Source organism: Rissa tridactyla, chromosome 20 (assembly GCF_028500815.1).
Source record: "Rissa tridactyla isolate bRisTri1 chromosome 20, bRisTri1.patW.cur.20221130, whole genome shotgun sequence".
NCBI classification, from domain to species: Eukaryota; Metazoa; Chordata; class Aves; order Charadriiformes; family Laridae; genus Rissa; species Rissa tridactyla.
The window spans coordinates 6,910,144-6,938,121 of record NC_071485.1 but is presented as its reverse complement, the minus strand read 5'-3'; the positions used below and the strand labels follow the sequence as shown (position 1 = coordinate 6,938,121).

The following is a 27,978-nucleotide window of genomic DNA, read 5'->3' as shown; positions in this document are numbered from 1 at the left end:
TTGAACAGATAAGTAATATCACTATGCTGCTCTAAAATAACTATGCAAATAAATCCCTTCTCTTCAAACACTCTTGAACTAGAATTAAAAAAAAAAAACAAAAACCAACAACTTAAAAGACAGTCCTCAAACTCTTATCAAAATGTGATTTATACCAGAATAATATTAGTGCAAAGATACTGCTGCTTTATGCAATATTATCTTATTATTCCTTTGCAAAACATTGCAATACAACTAAAAAGGTTTCGAAACACACAATGAAATTATTTTCCCTGCAACACCTACTAAGTAAATGTGTTTATCTCAGTTGGCTGCAGAGAAACAATCTGCTCAAAAGCCCTACAACCCTGCTCTCCAAAGCTGTTTCAAAGTAGTAGTAATTCACAACTTCAAGTCCAAATTTCACTGTAATTCCCAGACGTCTAAACTTTCTGCAAGTTGGATTTATAATTTTATCTTATTCCTCAGAAAAAAATAAATAAATCCCGCTTTCACAAAGTTCTGGATTTTTACATTAAAAACATGTAAAACAATCACCAGGTAACTAAAATGGGCAGGAACAGTATCAGAAGGATGACATTTCACACTTAGAATGAACAACTCTTCACACGATACTCCCAGAAATAACCAGTGCTCTTGAACCAAGAATATGGAGGCAGATTAACAACTAGGGTTTATGTCCCTTATTCTTTAATCTGCAAATTTAACAGAATTAGGAAACAGAAGATAAATACAAGGAGTACAACAGAGTTGACCAATTATACAAAATCTCATCAATTCTACTTTACATTTCATATGCCACTACATTATTTTGCTTTAAAAGTTTTCCTTGACAAGGTCCTGGAGGACTTAGCGCAGGTATACATCGCTGAAAATGGGAATATTTTTATTAAGTGCTTCAGGAAAAGAAGCGGATGATCTCAAGTCACTAAAAAAAAAAACCCCAAAACAAACCCCAAGCAATCTTTCAAAAAAAGATCATTCCAGTCTATAAACAGCAGCTTCAATGTTCATATAACTCAGAACACAATAGTTTCATAAAACATTATACAAAGCAGTCCTGTAAAAAAAAAAAAAGAAAATAAAAGAAGGAAAGAGAAAAAAGACGCAACATGAAGTAATTTCAGACAACCAGTTTTGTGAGAGCTTTAATGGCACAAAATGTTTATAAGCTACAACTTATACATGTACTGTAAACTGTATATAACGTTACAAAGTGCTAACTAATTTATGAAGAATGCATAATCACTTTGGCTCAGTTAACTCCAATATTTCAGCAAATGTCAATTAAAAAATTTGAATTTCTAACAATCTTCAGCTTTCACTTTTTAAAACAGTAAGTAAATATGCATTTGCTGCAGTTAAGTTAGCCTGCTGCATTTTTAATGTGCGAGTTTATGCATTTTTTTTTTCTTGATCCTATTTACAAATATTCTAGGCCAGTTTTCACTGAATGTGAGAAAAATGAAGCCTGCATTTTTTTTTCCAAAACTGTAAACAGGTATAAAGCTTTTTAAACAACATTTATCTTAACAAAACTTCAACTATCAATAGTTGAAACCCCTTTTCAAATTATACAACAATCTGTTTCTGTTCATTGTAAAACAAGAAGTTGTAGACTTTCATCCAAAGCTTATAGCAGGGTATCAATAAATACTGCATTGTATCCTACCAAGTGTTACAGTGATCACGTATCCATTCCTCATCTCTAGTTTTCACAATTTTTACTTCACAGCTCTTTCAAATATTATAAGCTGTGTTGATACTCTAGCCACAAGCTTGAAATATTATTTATCAGATCTTCTGAAGAAGAATTACCTTTTAATTTAGAAAGGGGTAATTTTTATTACTTTTTTTGAAAAAAAGTACTCCCTACTTAGTAAAGATCTATTTTTCCACTATTCCAATTTCCATACAAAACAAGGTGCTGTAATTAGAACTGAAAGTGTTTCAGCCTTTCCCCTGTCCCCTCAGTTTTTAGGACTGTAAAATGATGTACTTGATACCATCTAAAACACCCTTCACCACTTCCCCCTTCCCTCCCCCACCTTTGGGTGAAACCCAATGTCCACGCTTCAAACAAATACGCAGTTGTAGGCAACTCAAGTATTCACAACTAAAAGAAAATAAAGCAGATGTCTTCAACAGAACTTTTTGTTAGACTGCCCTTTCACCCTGAAAGCATTCTCTAACGGCATTCGGAAGTAGAGAATAAAAATAAATACAGTTTAGCGGTGGATTTATACTTAACTTTTTTACTTCCCGGGAGCTAAGTAAGTTCTTTTAAATCAAACTTCAATTGGGATTCAGCTTCTCTGCATCAACTGTTTCAAGCGATCACTGCTATACCAAATAATCAACTTTAAAAAGTCTGATGCAAGCAAACAATTATAGGTAGCTGTTCTCTCCAAACTGGCTGACTATATTTTCTTACCATTTTCTACAGGTCAGCCTACTAAAGTTTTTATTTAAATGAGACTTTTGCTAGTCTTAAAATTAGCATTGGTTCCCTAAATACTTAGTATTAAAGTCTATATCATATTTTTTTTTATATATTCATATATATATAAAAAAAGAGTATTCTATCCTTCAGAGTCATGCTACATGTTCTGAAATCCAATAAAATCTATTTAAGGACAAGACTGTCCCAACGCTTTGTAACAATTTGGTACTAAAGCTTCACATTTTGAAAAGAAGTGTCACTGAAGGAGGACAAGGCTTAATGTTCCCTAAGATAAAAGTTCAACAACATTAGTGAGAAGTCTAGCTAACATGAGACATCACGAACGACTTTCGGATTCCATGGATCCCCAGAGGAGATTGTACAGTAAACAGTGAGATAGGAATATTGAAAACTCATTTGCAGAAGACATTTCAGAGCTTTACAACTTCTGAATCTCTACGCACCTGCAAGATTGTCCCCCTTAACGATAGGTCAAACGCTTTACCTTCTGAAACTGCCATATCATCATAATTGTAAATGGTTCCACAACAAACAGAATCATATTCTTTTATACAAAGTCTAACTACACCTACAGCTGTTGGGTTTTTCCTTAATTTAAAACTACTTTTAAAAGGAAAATTTCACATTTAAAATTTTCCCTTAAGAAAACAGGTAAGGAAAAGAAAAGCTTCTTCACATGCAAACAATGCAATTTTTCTAACATTTTCTAGGCATCAGACAGGTTTTCCTACAAGGAATAAGGAGATGACTTCATAGAAAAGACAAGATTACAACAATTACCTATTAATAAAATACGCTGATGGATTTAGTTATCCTACTTTAAAATTTATGCAGTCTTTGCCTCCTGCAAATCAAACGGCGTTAGCCAATACAAGGGGCCAAGTAAATTCCCCCCCAAAGCCGATTTAAACTGTTTTTTTATTGCCAGTGATTTCTTAATTTATTTCACAAACAGCTTGTTTTTTCAAAAGAAAAATTCATTTTCACTCCAATCAGTAATTTTCTTCCAAAGAGACTGTTAATTTTATCACCATAATACAGCCAACATTTATACCATGCACAACTGCAATTTAAGTCAGGTTGCACTAAGGAGGCAACAGCATCACTGATAAAATTAAAACTTGCTGGTGGCATTTTGCATTGAGAGAAGCCCTTGCAACATATAGACAGTTGTAAACTCCGTTCAGCAACTCTGACGTGTCTTGCAGGCCAAGAGGCAGGGGAATGGGAGGAGAGAGGGAAAGAATGTGGATAGCGAAACACCTCAACAGAGTTCCAACACAATACTGAATTCCAGAGTTAGCGAAAACCTGGATATGTAAGGAAAGGGTGAAGTCAGGGTCATGCTTAAAATGGTCTCAAGTCAAATGTACTAAATGAGACAGTAACACCTTCACAGGTCACGTGGATTTCCAGGTTTTGCACTCCATCTTTCAGTAAGTGCTGGCTGAAGGTGTGGTCAGTCGTTTTCCAATGTAGATGCTGAAATAAAAAGTATAAGGCATATCGTATTTCACTGAAATACTCCCTGTTTTCCAAACAGTCCTCGCGCACTCAGCTATTCTAGTCTGTCTTTCAAGTAAGTCTGATGAGATTCTTCCAAGGACTTCACTTCTCTTTTATAAAATTACTTAAAGAGTGAGATTTTCAGATGAGCCTAGAAGGACCGATGCCACCAACATTCAGTAAAAGTGGATTTTTTCCAGTCTCAAGCTCATTTGAAAACCCCAGTCCAATAGCTTTGGCGTTGTTTGTCCAGTACCTGACATGGGGGCTCTTGCACAGCCGAGCCACGCTCCCAGATTATTACGGTAAAACAGACAAAGTAGTGCCTATAAAGGGAGGGGGTGAGGTTTAAAACACTGAGCATTGAGGATCTACGCAAACGCTGACCTCTAACAAATAAATCCAGGCAAGATTTAATTCGTCACAGAAATATACAATTTTTCTATCATACAAATATCATACAATATATTCCCACGTATTCTATCCTCCTTATTTGTTAGTGCACAAGAATTTAAAATGATGCTTGAACTACACCCCCAAAAATAAATATGAAGCTAAATAAAAACATATTTTGAGTACATGTCTTTGCCCCCATCACAAAGAACATAAAATGGATAAACATAACATAAGGATTTAAGGAAGCTCAGAGATTATGTCGGATTACGCAGGCAATGAAAACATTGCTGAGCAGAGTCATAGCTGATCTTGCAGGACACATCCAGTGTAGATACACTTCATGTATCTTTCTTTAAATATCCAAACCTTGACTTTCAGTAACATCACACAACTGCAGCATTAGACATTGAAAATTACAGAGTACGTGCCATACACACGGAACTTCAGCATCGTTATTTGTTCTTGTAAGGGTTAGTAAAAGTTACTGCAGTTTTCCACCTATTCTATTCTTACTTTCCCTACATAACCTGAATCATATAAGTGGAAGGTGTGGGTAATCAAATGGCAGATTATAATTGCAAAGGTTATTTGCAAATTCATGATAATCCATGCATTTTCAGTAGAAGAAACTTGATCTACTCTAGAAATGAAACATATTAATGTCTGTAAAATTGGAACAGCTGCAAAGTTTTCCTGCATTTCAAAAAAATGCACCAAACCTACCTTGAGCAAGGTGCAACAATACTCTATAGTTATTCTAGATAAAGCCCTTTTCAGCAGGCACCTGACATACAAGTAAAGTGAAAAAGCAAAGCCAGATGCAAAAGTTGAAGTGAGAATTAGGTTAATACTTACCCTAGTCCCAAAGCCAAAACATGAGATATGAACAGAGATGGAATGAAAACCTTAAGAAATTCTGCAGAGAAAATGCCACCTTTTTTCATTGCTCCACTTTTTCTCATACTTAAAGACACTGAACGTTTAGGATGTCTGAAATGAAATTCCCTGAAAGAAGAGGGGGAGGGGGGAAAAAATTCAACAAGATTTTTTTGTTTCCTTCCTTTTTTTTCCTTTTTTTCTTTCTTTGCACACAAATGCACAGATCTCTGTAGGAACATTTTTTTAAAGAGTACAAAGAGCTAGAGATCAAAGCAAGAGATCCCTTACGCAGAGTAAGGAATCAAAGAGAATAATAGGAGGTACTGTGGAGAGACCACTTACACAGACAGTACAGAGACAAAGGGAGCAGAAGCTGAAGAGAGAGGTAGGTCGGAGAGAGGGAATTTCAGGATGTGATTTGTTAGCAAGAGCCTCATTTTTTGTTCCAAACAGAGATACAGAAGTCTGACAGATTTAGACAGCATCCTCTATTTGAATAAAAATGCTTTGCATTCAAGGATCTCAACGTTTCCCCTTCCGTGGATGAACATTACATATTTTACATAGAACGAAAAAAAGGTACAGAGAATTTAGGAGACTTGCTCAACACTATTCCAGTCGATAAGCCAAAACTAAATCCCATGAATCCCAGCTCCAAGTACTCAGCTCTCCCAATAATTATAATTTTGTCAAGAAACCTCGTAATCAGCTTGCTGTCGATCTATATTACTTTCAATAAAAAGATAATTCTGTTGCTATTAAGATTTTTATACTTCATTGTTTTGATTTTTTTCTAGCCTCACCAAAGAGAAATCCATCTTTTTCAAAGATGATCTTATTTGGAGAGCCAGAGTAATTCCATACAATTGTGACCTATGATTCTTTTCTCCTTCATATAAAAGAATATTCATTAAAAAAAGAGTTTAACTCACTTGGGAGGAATGTTTTCAGGCCTACTCGACCAGTCTGACACCCAGTCTGCACTCTTCTTCAAAACTTCCAACTCTTTCTCTCCTTCTACGGCTTCTTCTTCAGACTGAAAATAGACATGGGACAAGCCTTATTAACACTCAATTAGCTCCTCCTTTCGGTGTTACACTGAGAGCAACAACAACAGTGGTAAAGTGATAAGCACCAAATGGTGGCACCTGATAAACGAGCAAGTGTTCTTGGACTACTGATTATTCAGAAGAGATTTCATTATGCTAAGGGGAGGATCTGCAGAAATCAGCACGCCACAAATTTAATTACCATATCCAGGATTTCAACATCATAACAAGTTGGTTGGTTGGTTTTTTAAACTAACTAAAAAGGATTATTTTAATCCTAAATTTAATAAACCAGCATAATGCAAAAATTATTAAACAAAAAACGGCAAAAACTTTAAGCTGATGGCATTTGATTTAAATCAAATGCACAGAACTCGGATACAGCACAGAAACACAGCTACATAAAAAGGTTTCAAAAACAGTATTTTTACTTTTTTAAAGGTGTTATTAATCATTTAAATTTTATATTACTTGCAACTAGCAGCTTCTACTGGGTGCGTCCCAGATGCAGCAAGCACTCGGTACAACTGCCTTGATCCTAACACTCAACATTACACCATTACATGCAAACATTACCATACAGGAAAAAAACAGATTAGAAAGACTAGAGAACACCACTGACTTTGGCACAAACTTTTAGTACTAAAACAATTTCCTGAGTGACCCTTAGTAAAATAAGACAAACCACTTACAACATCGAAGTGGGAACCACACCAAAACCAGAAGCAATCAAATATGAGAGTCACAGAAGTCAGATGGCAGACCTAACCACCAACTTCATTCACATCGTTCTGGCTCCACAGGGCAGAAGTGCAACAGTCCTACTGTTCCGCCAGCTCTTTCACAAAATTAAATGCAAGGTTTCATTCTTCCAGGAATGTTTTTTATTTATACTGCTGAAGACAGCAAATTCTATTAAATGATCAAACTAAGAGTTCAGCATTAGTCTCCTCTCAGTTTGTACTGTGGAGATTACTCACTATCATGTGAGCTGACTATCTGTAGAGCAATAAACGCAACATCCTGCAATCTTGTGCAGAAATACAAACATTTCAAAAACAAAACAGGTTTGACACACACAGTTTAAGCAGAGTGTTAATCAATAATATGACTGCTACTAAACAGGGCACTCCTCAGCTTTAGAGAAGGAGCCTCATTTTTCCCTTCACTCCAAAGCTATTAATCTCTACAAGTCAAATTTCAATTAATACAGAACGTAGGCCTAACCAAACGTTACTAACCCTGCCTTGTTGTTAAAAATAATTGTTCTGGAATGTGTTTTAATTTGATAAAACTTTATTCCGAAAACAGCCCCTTAAAAGAAAAGATAATTTAGTTAAACTGACATAAGCTTGAGTACACAAAAAGTATTTACTGTATCTATTTACAGAGAGGTACTATATAAAGTTCTAATAAAAATTAAAAAAAAAGAATAAAAACCTGCAAGAACAAAGTATGAGACAAGTAAACTGTCTTACCTAAATGACTAAGGGACACCTCCAAATTTTGAATACATCAGGTTTATTAATTCATTTGCGTGTACTGCAGGTAACAGCCCAGTTTAGGGCCTCACAGTTTAAAAAAAATAAATCCTATAAAGCAGTAGCTTAATGCTTTCTTTTGACACGTAAAATATGTAATGTTTTAGACCTTTTAACATGACAGAGAGCTTGCTCTACCCCTCAAGTACTTCCAATACCGATCTATATAAATATATGACATATATACAATATCCACAACTTTAAAATATTTTTTAAAAGTTAATGTATTTTAAAAGTTAATGAAGACAATACCTGAGAACTACTGTCTTTACTTGTGTGCATTTCCACATCAAAAGTTATCTGTCCATCTTCTTGAGGTGAAGGGCTAAAGAGAAATTGATTTCATTATGTCATTTTGTCATACTACATTCTGTCACCTAAAGAATCACTACTGTAAATAGCATCTCAGTCGAATCATTTCCACTTCTGCACACTGTTCGGACGAGTTACAGACTATGCTACCCTTCAGATCACATATATCAGTATTAGAAAGTCTTCCAACACCACTCATCTTTTAATTTTTTTTTTCATTTATAATCCTACCTTTCACAACAGGGTTGACCGTCCCTCAACCGAAGAAAAGGAAGCATTGCCCAAAACTTCAACTGCTACACAAAAGATGAAGATCCCTTCCTTCTTTTAGATGACACTGCCAGTATTGTGAATTATACCTCTTTTTGTATCATCACATGCAGAAACACCACACATCAAAACACCTTTTAATGTTTGGCAAGAACACGTATTCCCCTTGTTAGCCTCAGGTTGAGTATTAAAAATTTGGTAATCTACTCAAGAAATGAATCTCACCTATTACACCTCAACCAAGGAAACGCTAGAGAATTTAAGCCAAGAACAATACGAAATACTGTGTGATACACCAATGCAGGTCTCTGTCATTAAAATGCTACAGGTAGCTTTTTAACCTGACTTAAGCTTTCATGAAAAAGGCGCATTTAGAAATATTCAAAGAGACCCCAAAACACCACACTTAAAGAGCAACTTACTGTTTAGAACTTTTAAAAAACAACGCAAAATGTCAAAGTACCTCCCCTTTCTTGTATGTTAGTTCAACTGTCAAAACAGGAAAGGAATTACCAAAAAGTTAGCAAGTGGAAAATTAAGATGGGGCGGGGGGGAAAGGGCTCTGTCTTCATTCACTGAAAATGCAGGCAATGATTGAAAAAAATGCTATGCTAGTAAAAGAAACTATACAACCATCACCTAGCAAACATTCCTGGTTGGACTGGAAAGTACTAAACCACTTATAGCTAGTTTCTTAGCACCACAGATGTAACAAACTTTATTTTCTATAAATGTAACCATTCTACTTGAAATACTCATATGGATTATTTTCAAAACTGTCTACTACATTCAGTAATTAAATCAGGCCTAACTAATTTTAAATAGCTTTTATATCTGATCAACCACTTTATATAAGCTACACAGTAGATGTGACAGTTAGACAGCTTTCATCCAGCAAAACCAAAGGAGGCAGGAGCAGAAGAACAGCTAAAATTATATAACGGGACCACTCAAGGATTTCCAAAACTGCCCCAAAACTTTCTAGAAGAATATCATAATGCTCACATGTGTCTCAAAGGATTATATTGTTAGGTAGGAAACATTTTGCCTTCACAGGATAAAAAAGTGGAATATTGAAAGCACGGAGTACAAATTCTAGAATTTTTTTTTCTGTTAAGTCCGGTGATACATTTTATTATGCTTTGCTAAATAAAATTAGTAAAAAAAAGCCAGTAAAATTAGATATTTTTTAAACCATATGTGATTTATGACAATGTGAAATTTAACTGTGGTCTTGATGCGCCTTTCCTGCTCCTGGATTCCTTAGCTTTCTGTAGCAACAATGCGTTTTTCAAGTCAGATGTCTTATTTGACAGCGTTATCAGGAGCTAGCAAGTACTACAAACACTGGAGCATGACAAACTTAAGCCTGAGAAAAAGCTTTACCCCTCCATTAACATCTACAGGATAAAAACTGCAATAAACTGCATGCAGGACAGCAAACACTTCTTTACCTGTCACAGTGGGAGCTACCTCTTGAACTGCTCTGTCCTGATTCATGCTGGGCGTCCAGGAGAATTTTTTCCATGTCTCCGTTGTGGATGGAGGATGATGAAGGGACATGTTCCAGACCTCCATTTTTCCCATTGCCATTGTCGTTGCTATTGCCATTGCCGTTCATCTGTAACTCCACCCAGGAACCTGTTGGGCCAGACAGACATCATTTCATTAAAAGCAGTGGAACTAAAACCCACCTCAAGTTTATCAATTACACGCAGAAAAAAACACGAACATGGCGAATTCAGATAACATACACTGCTGCTGGGAAAAAGCTCATAAACATGTACGGGAGGCAGGAGTGACATGTTTCTTCCTCTTTCATCAACACCACCACCCTAAAAAGTTATGTTTTGTTGCTGCCTACCTCTGGAACTAGTCAAATAAAATGTCCCCCCTCTCCTCAACTATTAATACTTTAATAGCTCATGTTTCTCTCTGCAGTCTGAAGCTTCAATTTTCTACGTATCACTCAATTACACTAACCACCCCGCTTCCCTATTCTACCTCTACATTCCATTTTGAAACAAAATTTTCATCCCCTAGCCCCCTTCTATACCATTCCCCCAGCTGCAATTTTATATTTTCCTTCTTCCCTCTACTTCCAAAGGCCCTGAATCAAACCCTGATTTTTACATACATCAGGCAGACTGCCATTTTCGGGCCTCATCCAGCTTCCTTTGCCCTCGTCCTCTAACAAACATCTCCCATTCAATGCCATCTGCCACCTCTCCGATCCTACCATAACCTTAATAAATGGGTCACACCACAATTCAAACCATCGGAAGTTTGAGGTAGGCATTATGCTTCCTTACACAGCTAAAATACCATACTAACATACATGTCATTGCAGGTAGATTAAAAGATTTCACTGCCAGGAAGACAAAATAAGGAACTGAGTAGCATGAGAAATACAGAATTCTCACATGTAATAACAGTTAAAAATTTCAATGCCATCCCTTCAGGCTCTTTTTTTCTTTTTCTTTCTTCCCTTTTTTTCTTTTCTTAGCCAGGGAATGCTGTACAGACTACAAGGTGAGATTTACTGGGTTTTCCCTTTTTTTTTTTTTTTGTAGTTCTAGCTTTGGGATATCCATGGGTGCACTGAGATTTGACAAAAGTGCAAAAGTGTATCGCGAATGGTAAAAGCATCTGCTAAAAAGTTCATATACTCTGTAGTTAGGCTGAGTATTTTTATTTTTGTTTTTAAATGTCTTCACATGCATTTAATATGCAAAGTAACAGAATACAAAACAGTATTTACTGTTCATTAGTGACATGTTTCAATTCATAGGTTTGGGAATTATTCTTAATTCATAAACATACCACCTAATGTCCTGACAGGTTAAGACAGAGCAGACTTCTACTGTTTTATCTGTTCCAAATATTTAAATACTTTCCCTATCCAACTGCAATTCCAGCCTTCTCATTAAGATATGTAACTAGAATCATTTACCCATACAGCCGCTTTATTAGCCACGATTATGGAGGGAAAGATCTCCCGTTTCTCAAAAGCATACTGTTTTCAATGCAACGCAATTTCCCATTATCGGTCAGACAGCTATTTCACACATGTATATTATAGCATCGCAGCTCATGCATAATTCAATTTATGGCACTTGAAGGTGAGCGCTTTCAGATTTTTTGCGTTTGGTTCATTGTTCACTTTTTAAGGTGTTGACATCTTCACCACTGAGGTAAAAATAGTCAAGAAAAAAAAAGAGCCTAAAGATTCAACAGCTGAAACTACTTTTTAAACATTATTTGTACAGGTTCTAAATTTTAACACTGACTTCTTGATTTCTGAAAAGCACCTTAGTGTGCCTGCACTTATTTCTATAGCAAAGTTTTGGCTCTGTGAACTGCATCAGCGACACAGGAAGGGACACACGTCATAACGAGTTCACCTATTTTCAACTTGATTTTGTGAAGCTGAAACGGGGTTTATCCTCAGGACCAATTATTAACTACGCCATTACACGGATGACCATGGAAGCATCATACTCGTTAGAGTCCTGGTGGTTTACAGTCTGGTTTCCCCAAGCTGTGTTCACAAACAAGGAATTTAGGGTGTACACAGAGCTCTTGTGCACAATCACACAATGTATACCAACTCTGTACTACATACTGGGTTTCTCGGGTAATGAAGAGTTAACTGGGAAAAGGCAGCCTTTGCTCAGACTAGTCAGCATGAGACACAGAGACTGTATTATTTCGGATTTATGATGATTGCTGAAGTCTAAATTTCAAAATAAAAAGGCCACATTGTAAGAACTACATCAGGAAGGTAGACTTGCCTTGTAGCAACACCTTTACAGCAAGAGGCCACGCCTGCAGAAAAGGCATGTGGCAAATGCAATTAGAAGACAGACCAGAAAGCCGTATGGTCCCCAATAACCATTCTGGAGTAGAGAGCATCTATTGGGAGAATTATAATAGTCAGGATCTGCAAAGACATGTATTACTAAAAAATCAGCAGTGAGTGACGAACAATGTGAAAAGAACAGAAGGCAAAGATGCAAGGAGAGGTCTTCCTCTGACACCACGCGCAGGCAGAGAAAAGCCCAGCGGAAGATGATCAGAACTGGTTGCTCAAGTATGCAGCTACTAAACACACCTCCGCAGCACTTAAGATTATGCACAAACAAAATCCTTATTAACGTTTATCCGGGACTGACAAAACTTGCCGTTTATCTAAAACGTGTTGTGGCCATACTAGCAAGAACACTCAAATTAAACTGTGAGTAAAGAGTCCCAGCGAGTCGAGCAGTAGTTTACATGACAAGCAGCACGTTCTCCATCTGACCTCACTTTTAATGAGTCAAAATACATTCAAGGAAGCGTAATCTGACATCAAGCTAAAACATGCTACATACTCCCACTGGCAGTCACAACCGGTTTGGGAGAGGGAGCCATAAAGCCCCAGTAGTTTCGAAGACTCTGATTAAAGGGAACATAAATCTCTGCTTCTCTGCTTTTAAAAGATGCACAGGAATATCTTTGACAATAAACTGCTCAAGTAACAGAGAGTGGTTTTTGCCCCAAGCTTCCTTCAAAACTAAGGAAGTTACATTAATCACCCACATGAGAACTCTTAATTTTACCATATCTCTACATCCCATTTTACTCTCAAGTAGAAATATGGTAAAATTAAGAGTGGTAGAATCAAGAAATGCCATAGAACTTTCCTCCCTTCACAAATCACGCAACTCACACTTTGGGGAAAAAAAAACCCAACAACCCACAACTGTTTATAGGAATGGTATTTTTCTCCGAAATTGTTTGAATTTTGGCCATGCTCTAAGGCTAATTATTTCTCTATGAACTGATATACTTTAATTACATGTTTTTCCGTAACTGGTGAAGTTATGGAACAAGATGAGCTAAATGTGTTGGGGAAGAGGGGTCTCATTTTGTTTATTCACGCTGTGATTTTCACTTGGGTGTGTGGAGTGGAGGTACCAAGGACAATATATGTTATATACAAATATACATTTTTTGTATATAAAAGTAAACCAAACTAGCAGCTCCCAAGAAGCCAGCCATGGCCTACTTGAATAAACTAAGAAATATCACTTTTACAATGAAGTACACCATTAACCAATTAAAAAAAAAAAAATCAAAAGAGAGTGAAGAAAGCTGTTCAGATTCCCATAATGGTAATTATTAAGCAGATTTTCCATGACAGAGATAGATGGGCTCCTCCCTAAGGTGGGGGATTTCTTTTTGTCAATATGTAACAGACCTTTATAATAATTAAAATATAGGAAGCATCTAGAATTCCCAGAGCAAGCAAGCTTTTTTTTTTTTAACCCAACAAAGCATTGGTTCAGTTACCAGTTTTATTCCCAGGTCTTCTGACCTTCGATTCAAGGGCTAAGGGATCTTTGAATGAAAGGCCCTAAACCTGCACAAATGACATACAGAACAAAATGAATAAGTGTCTAAGCTCATTAGTCTGAAAAGGTTCACTGAAAAGCTTATATAATGGCAGAAAACGTACCTACAACACCAAAGCATTGTGGAGCGGCTGAACATCTGAAAGCAGCACTAAGCCTACATGGAACTGATTGGTTGCATTTGTTTTGTTCACGCAGCACAGACTATCAAACATTTCCTCTCATACCTTGTGCTCACCACCTTCAGTAATCACATTGATTTTGCTAAGCCTTTATGTGCTGATCCAGCAATAAGATCTACACGGGCAGATCCAGCACAGGCTTACAGCGTGCTCAACTCCTGTTGCTCCTATCTTACAGCAGATTAACGTGTCCCACAAAGTTACCATACTAACAGAAAACAAAAAGGAAATATTAACATAGAGAAGCATCAAAGATGTCCACTTCTGAAGTAGGCATCGAGTTAGGCGGTAGGTATGTAGCAACTTTAAGACAGTATAATTGTTATTTAAGTATGCTAACAGCCCTGAATAATTTGCTAAAACACCTATTTGATGCAGGTGAACATTGTTGTAAACTGCCATCGTTATCACAAGATGCAGTGTTACCATAACACAATAGCAGTGTTATGAAATGGGCATAGTTTATTCTTCTTTAATACAATTCCCATTGAGTTACAGGAGATCAACCAACCACTATATTTCGTGGTCAGGTTAACTTCATTGTAAACCACGAAGGTAACAGTTAATCATTAATGCCATTTATTCACCTCTTCGACTACTGTATCCTTAATAATTACAAGCAAATAAAAGGACACATTGAAGTAGCCAGTTAAAACGAAGGAAAAGCATCTGCCAAGTATGAGAGCCTACATAAAACCCACCGACGTGTCTTACTAGTGTTATCCTAGGAACAAAAGGATGCAGCAGAGCAGCTGACAGAGATGCCGGATATAGAGGAAAATAGCTCACGTCAGTGCTATTGACTCAGCCACTGAATAAACTCATTCCCACAGTCACGCTCCTCCCCCTACCCTGCTGTATCCCCATCTTAGCTGGTAACACCAGCCGTCGAATAAACTCCGTGTAACCACGGAACAAACCTGCTCCTGCTCCACGGCGCTACCTCGTTCCTCCGTCTGCGCCCGCCGAGGCCGACCCGCCTCAGCCCTCCTGCGAGGCCCCGAAACCCACCGGCCAGGGCCTGCCCCTCACCACAGCCCCTCATGCCACTTTGGGCGGGCAGCCCCCAGCCATTTCCCCACAGCCCCCTGGGCTCTCCCTGCCCCGGGGACCCCCCGCCATCTTCCCGCCCCTCTCCCCCTCAGGCGGCCCCCGCCGAAGCGCTGCCTCCCCCACTTCCCTCACAAATCCCCCCCCACCAGACGCCGCCGATTGGCCCCCGGCGGCTCGCGCGGCCCCGTCCTCCGCCAATGGCGGCCCGGAAAAGGGGGGAAGGGGGTCGCGGCCCTCACGGCCCCCCAGCCCCATTCGCGCTCGTCTCCACAGCGGCCGCACTCACTGTTGAGGCCCGGCTCGATGTGCGTCCCCTCAGCCGGCGGGTTGTTGTTGTTGTTGTGCTGCTGCGGCGGCTCCTGAGGGCTGGACATGGCGGCGGCGAGGAGCGGCAACTGAGGAGCCGCTGGGCTTGGGACAACAACAACAAACCTGGACTCCGCTCCGGGCCCGGCCACCCCGCCTCTCCTCACAGCGCGCAGGCGCCGGGGCCGCGCCGCTCCCGCCCTCGCGGGGCTGCGCATGCGCCGCCCACCCCGCCGCGCGTGCCGCGCACCATGGAGCGCACCGTGCCGGAGCACGTCCCGCCGCTGCCGCCGCGCGTGCGCGGGGCTGTGAGGGGACAGGGGCGGGACGCGCTTCGGAGGCCCCGCATCGACTCGTAGAATGGTTCGGGTTGGAAGGGACCTTAAAGCCTATCCAGTGCCACCCCCTGCGCTGGGGCAGAGACACCTCCCACCAGACCAGGTTGCTCCAAGCCCCATCCAGCCTGGCTTCAACACCTCCAGGGATGGGGCAGCCACAGCTTCTCTGGGCAGCCTGGGCCAGGGGCTCACCACCCACACGGTAAAGAATTTCTTCATAATATCTACTCTAAAGCTCCCCTCTTTCAATTTAGAACCATTCTTCCTCATCCTGTCACTCCACGCCCTGATCCAGAGTCCCTCCCCATGATCTCCTGGAGCCCCTTTAGGGACTGGAAGGGCCTCTGAGGCCTCCTTGGAGCCTTCTCTCCTCCAGGCTGAACCCTCCCAACTCTCTCAGCCTGTCCCCACAGCAGAGGGGCTCCAGCCCTCCCAGCATCTCCGGGGCCTCACCTGGCCCCGCTCCAACAGCTCCGTGTCCTTCTGCTGTTGGTGCCCCAGCGCTGGAGGCAGTGCTGCAGGGGGGTCTCACAGAGTAGAGCAGAGGGGCAGAATCCCCCCCTCGCCCTGCTGCCCACACTGCTGGGGATGCAGCCCAGGCTGAGGGGGGGTTCTGGGCTGCCAGTGCATGTTGCTGAGGCATGTTGAGTTTCTCATCCACCAACACCCCCAAGTCCTTCTCCTCAGGGCTGCTCTCAGTCCATTCTCCACCCCACCTGGCTTGGTGCTTGGGATTGCCCCGACCCATGTGAAGGACCTTGCACTTGGCCCGGTTGAACTTCATGAGGTTGGCATGGGCCCACCACTCAAGCCTGCCCAGGTCCCTCTGGATGGCATCTAGAGGGCACCTGGCCCTCCCCACACGGGTCTTTGCATCTCATCGGACATCACCTATCCTGTCCTGCTTCCAGAGAGGACAGGATCAGCCTTCGCAGCTCTGTGCTGTCAACCTGTATCACCATACCCATTGGGCCTCCAGCTCAGAGGTTTCCTCATGAGGGATTGGAGCAAATCGTCCTTCCTGAGCGCAACGGGCGTGAGGTAACCTGTCTGACCTGCACGCCGCAATGGTATGAGGCTCCCAACACTTCTTTCCCCACTCATCAGCCTTGTTTTGGCCTTAGGTAATTTTAAGCCAAGTAGTAGGTCTGTGAAATATAGTTAAGACACCCTAAAAGAACCAGTGGTTTTAAGATTAAAAGTAATACCCATCTGAAATTATAGTGTTTAGCAGACAAACCGAGCTCGTGCATGGCAGGTTTTTTTTAATTACTGGCAGACAGTTAAGATAGAGAAGATGGCATCTGTGTAACAAAATGGGACTTGTTCTTAACTGGTACGCAAAAGTATAGCTGTAAAAAGTGAAATTATTAGTGTGCGCCAGAGTTGCCTTTCAGTATGAAAATGAAGATGCAACCTCAGGCTATTTATGCACATACTGCTGTGCTGAGAATGGGAGTAACTCTCAATTTCCATGGGAGAGACTTTCAAATGCAGAGATACAAACATCAGCATTACCCTGCTGAGTTTTCTTCAGTCGTAACATGAGTAGCTTCTGCACCAATTATCTATTCTAAGTTGCTTGCATGAAATGAACATATATAGAAAATAAGGTTCTATTAAATTATTAATTTCAAGATAAGAGTCAGTTTTATCTTGAAAATCAAGTAAATCTGTTCCTCAAGGCAGAGCGACTTTTCATAGATGTTTGGTATGGTGGTTAGCAGAGCCTTTACTAGGATTCTTCTGTTACTAATCTAATTTTTCACTCACATTCTCTAATAAAAAGAACCAGTGAGACTAACTTTCTCACAGATGGTTGTTTAATTCACCTTCACAGCTTGAGAAATCATCTTTACTAACTTCATTCTATTTGACAACACTTAAACTTCAAGGTTTATTTTGAGGCCTAGTCTTTATGGTGGAACTTTATAATGTAAGTCCCATCTCACACACACACATATATATATATATATATGAGCATTTTGCTTCCCAACAGCAGTAAAGGAGCCTTTTACATCATAAACCTCTCCCATCAGCAGCCACGAGAATATAATTATTTCTTTTTATATTACTGTACCCACAGTAGGAGTTCAGTAACTAATACCATCAGAGACTGAAGTCACACGGATACATTTCCAGTAGTGTTCTTTATTTGTTATCTCCTCATTACATATGCAAAGAAATAACATTTTTTTTTTCTGTTTGTGTCAGAACTATTTCAAGCTAGAGAAAAGCCTGTATGTACAACTGTCACAATTGTCCCATACTAGAATACCGGTTTCAAATGTTTTTCATCCTCTATTCATCTATGCTATTTTGACAAGTGTCCAAATACTGAAGTGTGGACATTTGAAATCCACCTTTTGTAACGCTGACCTTTCTTACCAAATTGACTACGTAGCCTGTGTGACTATCCAATGTCTAATCTTGTAGAAAATCTGGATGTCCCAGGGATATCACTGGAACAGAATTAGCTACATGTAGTAGAAAGAAAGCAGTAATTTAAATAATTCAATAAAACAGCTGTTTACAGGTAGAAGGGCCGCAGATACATTCTAGACTGGAGTCAGAACAATGAGCTATTTCTGATTTTGAATAGAAAAGTAGCCCTATCCTACTTTGGAACCCTAACAATCACAGGCTAGCATCATGAGTATTTGTCATCTCCATCATTCAGGAAGCATCTGCCATAATACTTGTGGCATGAATATTTATCAGTAAAGTGGGACTATTAAAACTTCTGAGTCAGAAATAAATTGATCAAGATTATAGAGTGAGTCAACGCAGAGCCAGAAATAGCATTCACAAGTCCTGACTTTCAGCCCTGTGCTCTAACCACTACACAGGTTCCTTAAGGCAGTTGAATGATGTAATTAATGTTTGTAAAGTAATTTGAATCCTTGGATGGAAAAGGCTATGACAATAGCAAGGTTGGAGGGACAGAAAAACCACACGTTAATAGAAGAGAAACAATGGCCATAAGCTTCTGGGAAACGCCTTTTGTACTGAAGTACAATAAAAAGGTTTTTCTTCTAGAAAGTTATAGAAAGCCTTTAAGGTGACTGAAATTGAAGAAGTAACAACACACCTGATGGATCTCAAAGAGCTGAGCCAAACCCCATTGTTTTATTCTCATGGTTCCAAGGTGGCGTCAAAGTTTGAAGCAGTTTAACTAAAGAATGATCTAAAGTGTTAAACATGCTATGCTTACTTTTATTTCTTCATTTAGTACTTCTGTGCTCCAAATTTTTAAAAAAATGCTAACCTGTTGCCACGATGGATGCCAGTCTTTTCCCTGGACACCTTAGCTGGTTTCTTTATGCTGGAGACAGTGATGATGTGTACTGGAAATGCTTTTCTTGTATTTTATATTTAGCAGCAACTGATCAAACATACAGTCCGTGTAGGCGACTGGCCATTCCAAAGATGGGTTCGAGGGATAGTCCCAACATCTAACCTTGAGCCCTTGCATTTTTGAAGCACCCACCTCTCGTTGGTGACATTTTGCCTCCTAGTGGCGAACAGAGACACACAAAAACCCGCATCAGAAATAACTGAGTGCTGTTTTCTTGTAAAAGAGAAACAATAGATTAATTATTTGCAAAAGGTTGGGATTATTAAAATTCAAGGGTAAATTGTGTAGAGAAAGGGAATTCACGCTGTTTCTTAGTCTCTCAAGCTGTATCACAGTAGGAAGAAACACTTCCTGTTTTTATTCCAGCCACTGCTATCGCTTTTTTCCACTGCTTTTTTTTACATGCCCAAACCTTTCTATACCAGGTGAAATAAGATGTTTGCTCTTAGCAAACATACAAATCACTCAAGACACCGACAGCCATTACACAGCACCTCACTTCCAGCACACCTCTCCCCACCCCAATTTCATACACCAATCCTTTGGTTTACAGCAGATTACATGGGAAAGGGCAAAAGGAAACATCTTTTTTTTGATTAGTCAGAAGTGTACATTGTGAATGGGGAGGCCATACTGCTTTCTACAGCCCGAGATGAAGAGCTAAAGACCAGTGCGCAGGAAATCACTTCCTAGCTATGTCATGCCCAAGAACAACCAATTCCAGAGCTGCCAGTAAAAAGTAGTCAAAATATTAGTATTCCATCATCCAGCAGCCCCTCTGCAAGAGGGGGAAAAAGTACAGCTTTCTGCTTATCAGCACTAACTGAGCTTTTGCCAATCAGTCTGAGAATAAAAGAATACGTATTCAAATAATAAATGCTGGAGTGGAAGTTACAGCCCTGCCTCAACAGTAAGGGCAAGCAGAATGTTGCTGCATATTCAACATGTTTTCAAGGCAGCAGACGCTTCTCAGCGGGAAAACAGTGAAGGAACTCCAGCCAGAGAACTTGCCTACACCTCAGCATTGTACCAGCCCGATAACCAACTTACGCTGAGTGTTGTCAGCAACAGTGTCACTGTGGTTCAGAGCGTGGTTGTAGTTTTGCGGATACTGACCACTGAAGCGGTAGTGGTTGGCATTTAGGTAGCATCACTGGCTTCAAGGTAAGACACAAGGGAACAGAACTCCTTTTCTGTATGTCATCTGGTATTCAAGGACTGAGAATTGAGAATTTGCATTGGTTTCACTGGGCACCGGAAGAGACCACTAGAATGGAGTGGCTGCTTTTCGGTAACTGTGCGTGTTGGTGGAGGGCAGCATTACCCCAGCACCTGGCAGGCTGTCCAGGATAAGGCCCAGAAATAGCAACGCAGAAGCTAGCAGAATGGGCTTCCGTTCAACAAGCAGCAGGGGAAGAGATCAGTAATTGCAAAAATTGCCATAAATAGAGAAAGAGAGATGGACAGGAAAGAGGATAAAAAGCAACCTGACAAAATATATTCTATGCATACTTTTATTAATAAAATATAAGATTTACAGCATATGTCAATGGACAGTGTGCTTAGAGAATTATCTAGTTGAATAGTATGACACCAAAGTCAGTAGCTGGTTTTGGTGAGGATAAAAATCAAACCTCAGATGACATGCTAGGGATCACCACTACTGATAAAACCAAAAATCTTCCCCCGAACTATCTTCAAAACCCCCGATTCCATCCCAACATGCACAGCTGAGGTCCGAGAGGCAGTTTCGCTTGAATGTAGTATTGCTAGAAGGCTGCGCTTTGTTGTATGTGAAATCTACCTGTCCAGTTCTGTGTCGTCTTCACATCCTCACTTCCTTTTGTGTCTGTGCTAAGCAACTTCTCAGGTATTCAGTGCATCATTCGGGATATACGGATACACACAAGAGCAGCAGTCTTGACACCAGGACCCCCAGTCTTCCCCAAACAGCAGTCATTAAACCTACTCCGTTCTTCACAAAATGGAGATGAATTGTACCAGCTCTGATGCAAAAGAAGCGTCCAATTACCTCTGTGCCCTTGCGATAAGGTAAAGAATAAACCTTTTGGCCCTGATCCTGTAAACACCTATACACATGATTAATGTTACTCAACACGCTGTTTCCTTAACTATTAGCAAGTGTAGTCATTTGAGTAAAATTAGTCACATGCTATGTAAGGAGGAGTAGGGCCTATTAGTTTATTCACCCATTGGAGAACAGCTGCTGTCCCTGGGGCAGTTAAATTTTTTTTTACAAGGCTAACAGGTGAAAAAAAAGTAAAATCCTTACAAAGGCTCATGGTCAGGCATGCATGTTACAAGACAAATACTGTATTTAAGAGAACCAGATCTAATAAATATTAGAATTTTTACATTTTCAAACCACTGCACAAGGACTTAAAGAAATTAAAGTATGATTGCAATAGTAGTCTTGTTAACAACCTCTAACCAGCCATAACTTTACAGCAGAAACAGTATCTTAGTTGATCAAATAATAGAGGCATTATAATAACTACCTATAACTAAGCCACAGAAGTAATTTAAATATAGGTAACCAAAAAAGTGAAAATTCTCCCAGTCAAGGTAAGTTCACTACAACTTTAAACTTCATTCTGAACATTTCCATGAAGGAAGAGTAAACCTAAATGCACAATCAGCAAAAGTATCCGGAGGTAAAAACTCATGAGCCTTATAAAGCATCAGTATCTAGTTCATCTTTGGATAAGCCTTATTTGCTGAAGAGTTTAAATCTCTCAAATATCTATGAACACTTATTTCATGCAGCTTCTGTACTCCACGTATTTTTCTGATCGTTGCACCATTTAACATTTCTGTAAGTGCAATAATTTTGCAAAGCCAAAAGCCAGAAACACTTGCATGGTAAAACTACATTTCCACTCAGTTACTGATAGCAATAAAATACAGAAAATAGAGCATCTCAGAATGCAGTGTAGTAATTATCTGTGTAATCACTTGGTAGTTTGTACTACATAACATCACACTGCCAGACAAGAATTCAGACAACTTTTTAAAAAGCCACAGGGGACTTCGTACTCTAAACAAGGCATTAAAGGTATTGTATCCTAAAACAAGGCAATAAAGAAACCAGGACAAAACTAAACATTAAGACGGTAGTCCTGTAAAATGGATTTTAAAACCTGAAAATTCTATTCCCGTTCCAATTTAAGCAATAGTTTTTAAAAAAGAGCCTTCAAGGATACTGGAACAGTAACTGACCTGTTCAGATCACGGCAAAATCTGACAGCAGTTCATGGTTTTGACGTGGAAGTGGTCAGCGCATACTACGGCTGGTATTCTCATCATTCATGAATGAATGCAGATACTTGTGAAATCCCTCCCTCTCTTCATTCCCGTGAAAAATAATTAATACTGGTTAAAATCATTACAAAAAACATCATTTTATTTTCATGCATCTAAGGTAAAACACAGAGTATTTGTATAAAGAGGTAGATTAAAAAAAAGAAAACAGATTCTCCATTCTTTGTCACTTTTATTCAGTAGTTTGTTTGTTTTTTTTCCTTATTTTCTCTTTTTGGTGCCAGACATGGCAAGGAGTGATTACAGTCAACTGTTTATTAAAACATTTGTTGCAACACAGACCCCCTTTACCACTGACCCCAAACGGACCCATTTCATGTGCTTTATTTTGTTTTTGTTTTTTTGTTGGTTTTTTTTTTTCCTATACACCACCACCAAGGCTAGGTGGAGGGGGATGAAAGGGAAAGGGGGAGTCCAGGAGGCCAGAAGGAGGAGGAATGCTACAAGCCACAGCAAGAATGAGCTGTATTTAATAAAAAAAGGGGGCCACGAATGATACAGTAATGAGTTACACAATTAAATCCCATAGCATGATTGAAGGCTTTCCCTGTGTTTGACGTCATCACAATGGAAGGCATAAAAAGTGGAGTAAACCGATGTTGATACAGTCCAATCTAGTCCATTAGGCAAGATGGTGCAAGTAGTCATTTAAATTAAAAAGTGCCCTATCCTCACCTAAATGGCTAGCAGACATGGAGAAGAACGCAGTGACAGATCAACAGAGCTTTCTCCATGTAGCTATAAAAGTGTGTTGTCATATGGCACATTTTTAAACACTGGAAAGGGGTGCCATAATGGACCTCTCATTCTCTTTCGTTTACAGGTACAAATGCTAGATTCAACTATTTCAACTATGCAGGAAGTGGACTCTTCAGTTAGGAATGCCAACCCTAATTCATTTTGTCTTGAAATATATACAAGTTGTTTGTAGTAGCTACAGCAATGATGTTTTCCTTGGGATGCCAGGCTGTGTGTAGAATCTTCTTGTTGAAGTCTAGGCTGTCAACACTGATTTCATCCTTCTTTCGCTTACCACTTGCGCATACTTTACGTGGCTTCAAAACGGTACGGGGTTTATTGTTTTCCCGGGACGCCTCTAAGGTGATGTCTCGCTTTGTGTTTCTGTCAAACATTCTGAAGAAGTTGTTGTAAGATCCTGTCATGACAATGCTGCAGAGAGGGGGGAGGAAGAAAGTAACAGTTCTGTTGAAAATAACCTCTTTTTTTGACCCTCTTCAGGGTCCCAACTAAGATCATGCCTTATTATATAAGCAGAAAGCAGGCAGCCTCGCCCATGCCATCTACAATCTAAAGCGAGACTACGGCATTCGAATGTTTTAAAGATTCAATTAAAAAAAAAGTATCTTTTTCCTTAACTGGACCTTTTAAGGTACACACTTTGTTACCTAAGCAATTCGAGTGTCATCATTCAAATTTGCTTGTGCACGCATGAGGAAGTGATCTACCGAAAGCCAAATAGATCGGATTTTTAGCCATGTAATTTTAGTTACACACAGGCTGCATGAATTTAGGTACTAACTAACATTTGTGATAATACCTTATAGGAGGTCCTTATCTTATATTAGTTTTTCAGTAAGACAAGTACATTTAGAAGTTTCCCTGTCCTTACTTCGTCTCAAAAAAAAAAAAATTTGAGCAGACAGATACAGAGTTAAAAAAAAAAAACCAACCACCAAAACAACCAAAACTATGCCTGACAATGCTAATAGGGATACAATGAGCTGATTTAGATCTCTCAAATAAGCAGTTAATGACATGATTAACACAAAAGCAGTAGCTGTCTTAAGCGGTATTATTGGCTAGTCAACCATGCCCGACTGAGGCAAACTTGACAACTCATTGTAAGAAAGAAAATCCCTAGAAGGTTTTTCCCCAAGTGTTCTACCTTGTGACAAAGCAACTTAAACAGAAAACACACGCAGAGGCTCCCCAACAGCCCTGGTGTGGTTTCTTACAGGTACAGTATCCATCAGACAACAGGGTTTGAGTACACGGGTATTATTCCCATACGAATCATGCCAAAGTTGGATCATCACAGGTGACACGGGGTGTGGGGGGGAACAAACCCAAAAAGATAAACACTGGGAATAATAAACCTAGTAGTGGATTAAGGTATTGCTAGTATTTCACCAGTTAAAGTTTGCAGACAACCATCTCTAATCTTACTGCTTTGCCCATCTCTCCATTAATATTTCACTCTGGCAAAGTGACAAAAGTCAATTTCTAGTCAAATTCTACATCACTTTGGTACCCTAAGGCAGTTCTCTATGATCCTATGCTGCAACTTCAAGGGTTAAGAGCTAATACACATATGCTAAAGTCTACTGAAGTACTAAAATATTACCCAAGCCAGTCCCTGAATAAAACCAGACAGATACTTGAGGTCATGCTTCAAGTTGCCCATTTTAAGAATAATTTGGAAAAGGTCTTAAGTGTGTATATAGGAGAAGAATTAAACTTGCCTGTCTGATCCATTCCAACAGCATTCAAATTTGTCAAAAATGCAATCGTTCTCATACAGTGAGCAAAGTTTACTTCTGAGGTATTCATGCACCTGGAAAAAAATAAGTTAGATAAACTGAATGAATTCGCATACCTGAAAAATAACCTTCATAGATTCTGTTCCTGAAGTAATTAAGTGTGTGACAGTGCTTACACCCTACCCACAGGAGCACACACAGCTCCCTCCTCTGACTGCATGGATAAAGAACAAAATTAATAGATGCATAAATTAACGTATTCCGCTCTACAGAGATTTCAAATGAATGCAAATAGCAGCAAGTCACTTGGGGTGGGGAGAGAGACATCTCCCCAAACTCAGCCATTCTTCAGAACGCTTGCTCTCTCTGAGCAGTTGTCATACCCTCACTACCCTTTTAGATATCTGAAAAGACTTATCAGACTTTGCTTATTGCTAAAAATCATGCCTTTGTGGCTGATCTTCCTCTTGCGTATGATGAAGAGGATCCCTTTGCAAGTTTTCTTAGGAAGAAAACACCACAGCAATTTTCAGGGCCAGCTAAAACCATTTTCTGCAAAGGAAATATTTTACCTCCTATTCTCTCCAGGAGAAAACAGGAGAATATAAAGCCAACTGAAGACTCAGAGAGAGATGTGCTATCTCATGGCTGAAGATTACCTTTCCACACTTCCATTGTGTAAGGGGGAGGCTTTTTCATACCCAAATGTGGTTTTGGGTTCTGCAAACAGCAAGATCCTTTAGCACTTGTGTGGAACCCACAAATCTCATTGATGCTTTGCTTTGGACATAGTGATCTATAGACAAAAATTTAACTGCCACATCAAGACTATTTACCTGGTATGTTTCCACAGGTCTGTTTTCCATATTTAAATCCCAGATCTTCACTGACAGGTAATCTCTAGTCATCATATATCGACCACTATGGCTAAATTTGACATCAGATATGGAAGAGATGATTTCAGAGAAAAATGATCTGTTGCTAGGGTCTTCTGGTTCTTCAAACACTGTATAAAAAGAAGACAGGCATTTCAAGCTGTAAGTTTATGCCTCTTCCAATACAAGATACACCCAAATTAGGTTAACATTTTCTCAATAAACTTGCCACATCGGGCTAGTCTGCCTACACTCTATACAATGACTTTCAGCAAGAAAGCCTTATAACACAATTGCCATACTCTGAAATATTTTATTTCCATAGCAAGTCAAGGTCAGCTTCTAAATAAGAGAACTACTCGCTAATATTCAGAGTCTTCATTCACACACGTAAGATATCAAGCACCAATTACAGACCAAACTCAACTCGCGTTTGACCTCCTGAAGTCTGCAGAAAGCCATTCCGAGTCCTGTTGTCCAGGCAGGCTCCCCAGCTTAAGTTGCTAATAATTTTATTCACTACTTTTACTACTAATCTTAAGATTCATTTAGATTTTAGGTTTTAGATCTATTCTATATACTACAGAAATCCAATACAAACGTCTACACGCACGCTTTGGTGTTTAATAGATTCTTATTGAGTGCTTGGTTTCATCTAACAGCAAGACACCATATTCCACAAAGAGACAATAAATGCAGGACAGAACTTACACTTTGAGTGTCTGTCACAGAGCGCTGATGCTCTCATATCACAGAGACGAATCGTTCCTTTACTGCTGCTGTACACAAATGTATTACAGCTGTTTGGGTGGAACTCTGCCGCTGTTATCACCTCTGTGAGCTCTTCCATGTTGGCAGGCTTAATATCTACAATATCTACAGCATTTTGTTAAGAAATTTTCTCCAGTTTTCATTACATATTTTTCAGCTTTGAATGTATTCAGCAACGCTTCTTCCATTGACCAAAGTACATCTGAAATAGCCAAACAGAATTAAAACAAGCCCATAAAAGCAAAATAATGCTTGACATTTGGAAGCAGGGCTAGACTTCCACGCCAGACTGTGGAAACCAGTCAAAAAATGGATGAAGGTTAATTTTAAGTTCCACAGTTTGTCTAGAAAGCAAGACCGTAACACTGCATTCTCTATGAGTTTGAAGTTAATTCTTGTAACAGCACAAGCCTGCTTAATTTTTTGCTCCACTTCAGCGGTAATTAATTTGACACTACATAGATGTCACCCAAGTTTTTTCACATAGAACTTTATTTTGCTTAAATACTAATTACACTGCTACACTATAAAGAAGGCGATTTCTTTATGTGTGATTTCTGCTCAGGATCCTGCTCATTTGCCCACAAATCTGTGCTCCCAACAATAGGACTGAATGCATATTTCTGGGATCCTGCTGCCTGCGACATTTGTAGGTGCACATGCGAGAGGGGCAGATGGTTGGGTTAGAAGGTAAAAAAAAAAAAAATGAACACTGTTGAGATAAGGATGGTACTTCTGACTTGCTTCTTACCGCAAGTCAAAAAAATTTTCACAAGGTAGTTTACTGTAATGCTGCCTTCCACGATTGCTCATCTCGCTTGAAACCTTAAGCTTTTTTGGTTTTCACCAGGCAAATGACTGCTTCTCATATATTGCTCATGCTGAGCTACCTCTCCAGAAGTAAAAGCCTTTACAACCACCAGGGAGAAATAACCAGGATAGGGAGAAACATCCTATACAAAACGTTTCCCATGAAAGGAAATAAAACCCAACAGTTTTGTTACAACCTAACTGTTCCCATCATACAAAACCATGCAAAAAAAGATACTAAAACTTCTGTCCGTAATTTCTAGGTGCCACAGGTTAATCCGCAAGTCATCTGCAGATAAGTACGTTTCATAATCGCTATTAATGGAGATGGAATTGATGTGATACGTGTGAGCATTGGCAAATATTCTTCGCGGACTAGCTTCAACCATGAGGTCCATGGGCCTGAATACTGGCACCTGCAAAATACAAAGCAATGGAGGTTTGAGACACACGTGTACTACAAATGCACTGGCAGCCATAATCACAGCCCTTCGGTACACCAAGCTGATTAAAATATCTCAAAAATCACACCTCAGAAGTAAATGTATCTGCCAAGCGGCATCACAGAAAATGTAAAGTTCATAATCTGACGGGGCAGCTACTGAGCCACAGGCTAATCTGTATTCCAG

At 39.6% G+C, this 27,978-nt stretch overlaps 2 protein-coding genes across 3 annotated transcripts in view; both read right to left on the bottom strand.

Moving 5' to 3' along the window:
• Window positions 1-1,121: 1,121 nt before the first annotated feature.
• BNIP3L (BCL2 interacting protein 3 like) lies at window positions 1,122-15,525 on the bottom strand. Its single transcript, XM_054224824.1, has 6 exons — window positions 15,335-15,525; window positions 9,872-10,058; window positions 8,088-8,160; window positions 6,178-6,281; window positions 5,222-5,371; window positions 1,122-3,946 (listed from the first exon to the last, which is right to left on the bottom strand). The coding sequence occupies exons 1-6, from the start codon at window positions 15,420-15,422 to the stop codon at window positions 3,898-3,900; spliced, it is 651 nt and encodes a 216-aa protein (XP_054080799.1). The 5' UTR covers window positions 15,423-15,525; the 3' UTR covers window positions 1,122-3,897.
• Window positions 15,526-22,657: 7,132 nt separating this feature from the next.
• PPP2R2A (protein phosphatase 2 regulatory subunit Balpha) overlaps window positions 22,658-27,978 on the bottom strand; it is a 39,325-nt gene continuing 34,004 nt past the window's right edge. For both annotated transcript variants that reach the window (XM_054224963.1, XM_054224962.1), the window contains exons 6-10: window positions 27,588-27,765; window positions 26,480-26,644; window positions 25,730-25,899; window positions 24,876-24,967; window positions 22,658-23,562 (exon numbers count right to left, since the gene is read on the bottom strand). In XM_054224963.1, the coding sequence (XP_054080938.1) occupies window positions 23,283-23,562; window positions 24,876-24,967; window positions 25,730-25,899; window positions 26,480-26,644; window positions 27,588-27,765 (885 nt within the window). In that variant the 3' untranslated portion in view covers window positions 22,658-23,282. The remainder of the gene's footprint in view (window positions 23,563-24,875; window positions 24,968-25,729; window positions 25,900-26,479; window positions 26,645-27,587; window positions 27,766-27,978) is intronic.

Bases quoted from the DNA above. Each gene is read 5' to 3' on its own strand.
- BNIP3L (XM_054224824.1), bottom strand. From the start codon at position 15,422: ATGTCCAGCCCTCAGGAGCCGCCGCAGCAGCACAACAACAACAACAAC. The intron at 8,161-9,871 runs GTAAAGAAGTGT...ATTTCTCTTTAG, and splicing joins GGTAGCTCCCACTGTGACAG to CCCTTCACCTCAAGAAGATG. The intron at 5,372-6,177 runs GTGAGTTAAACT...CTCTTCTTTCAG, and splicing joins CCTGAAAACATTCCTCCCAA to GGAATTTCATTTCAGACATC.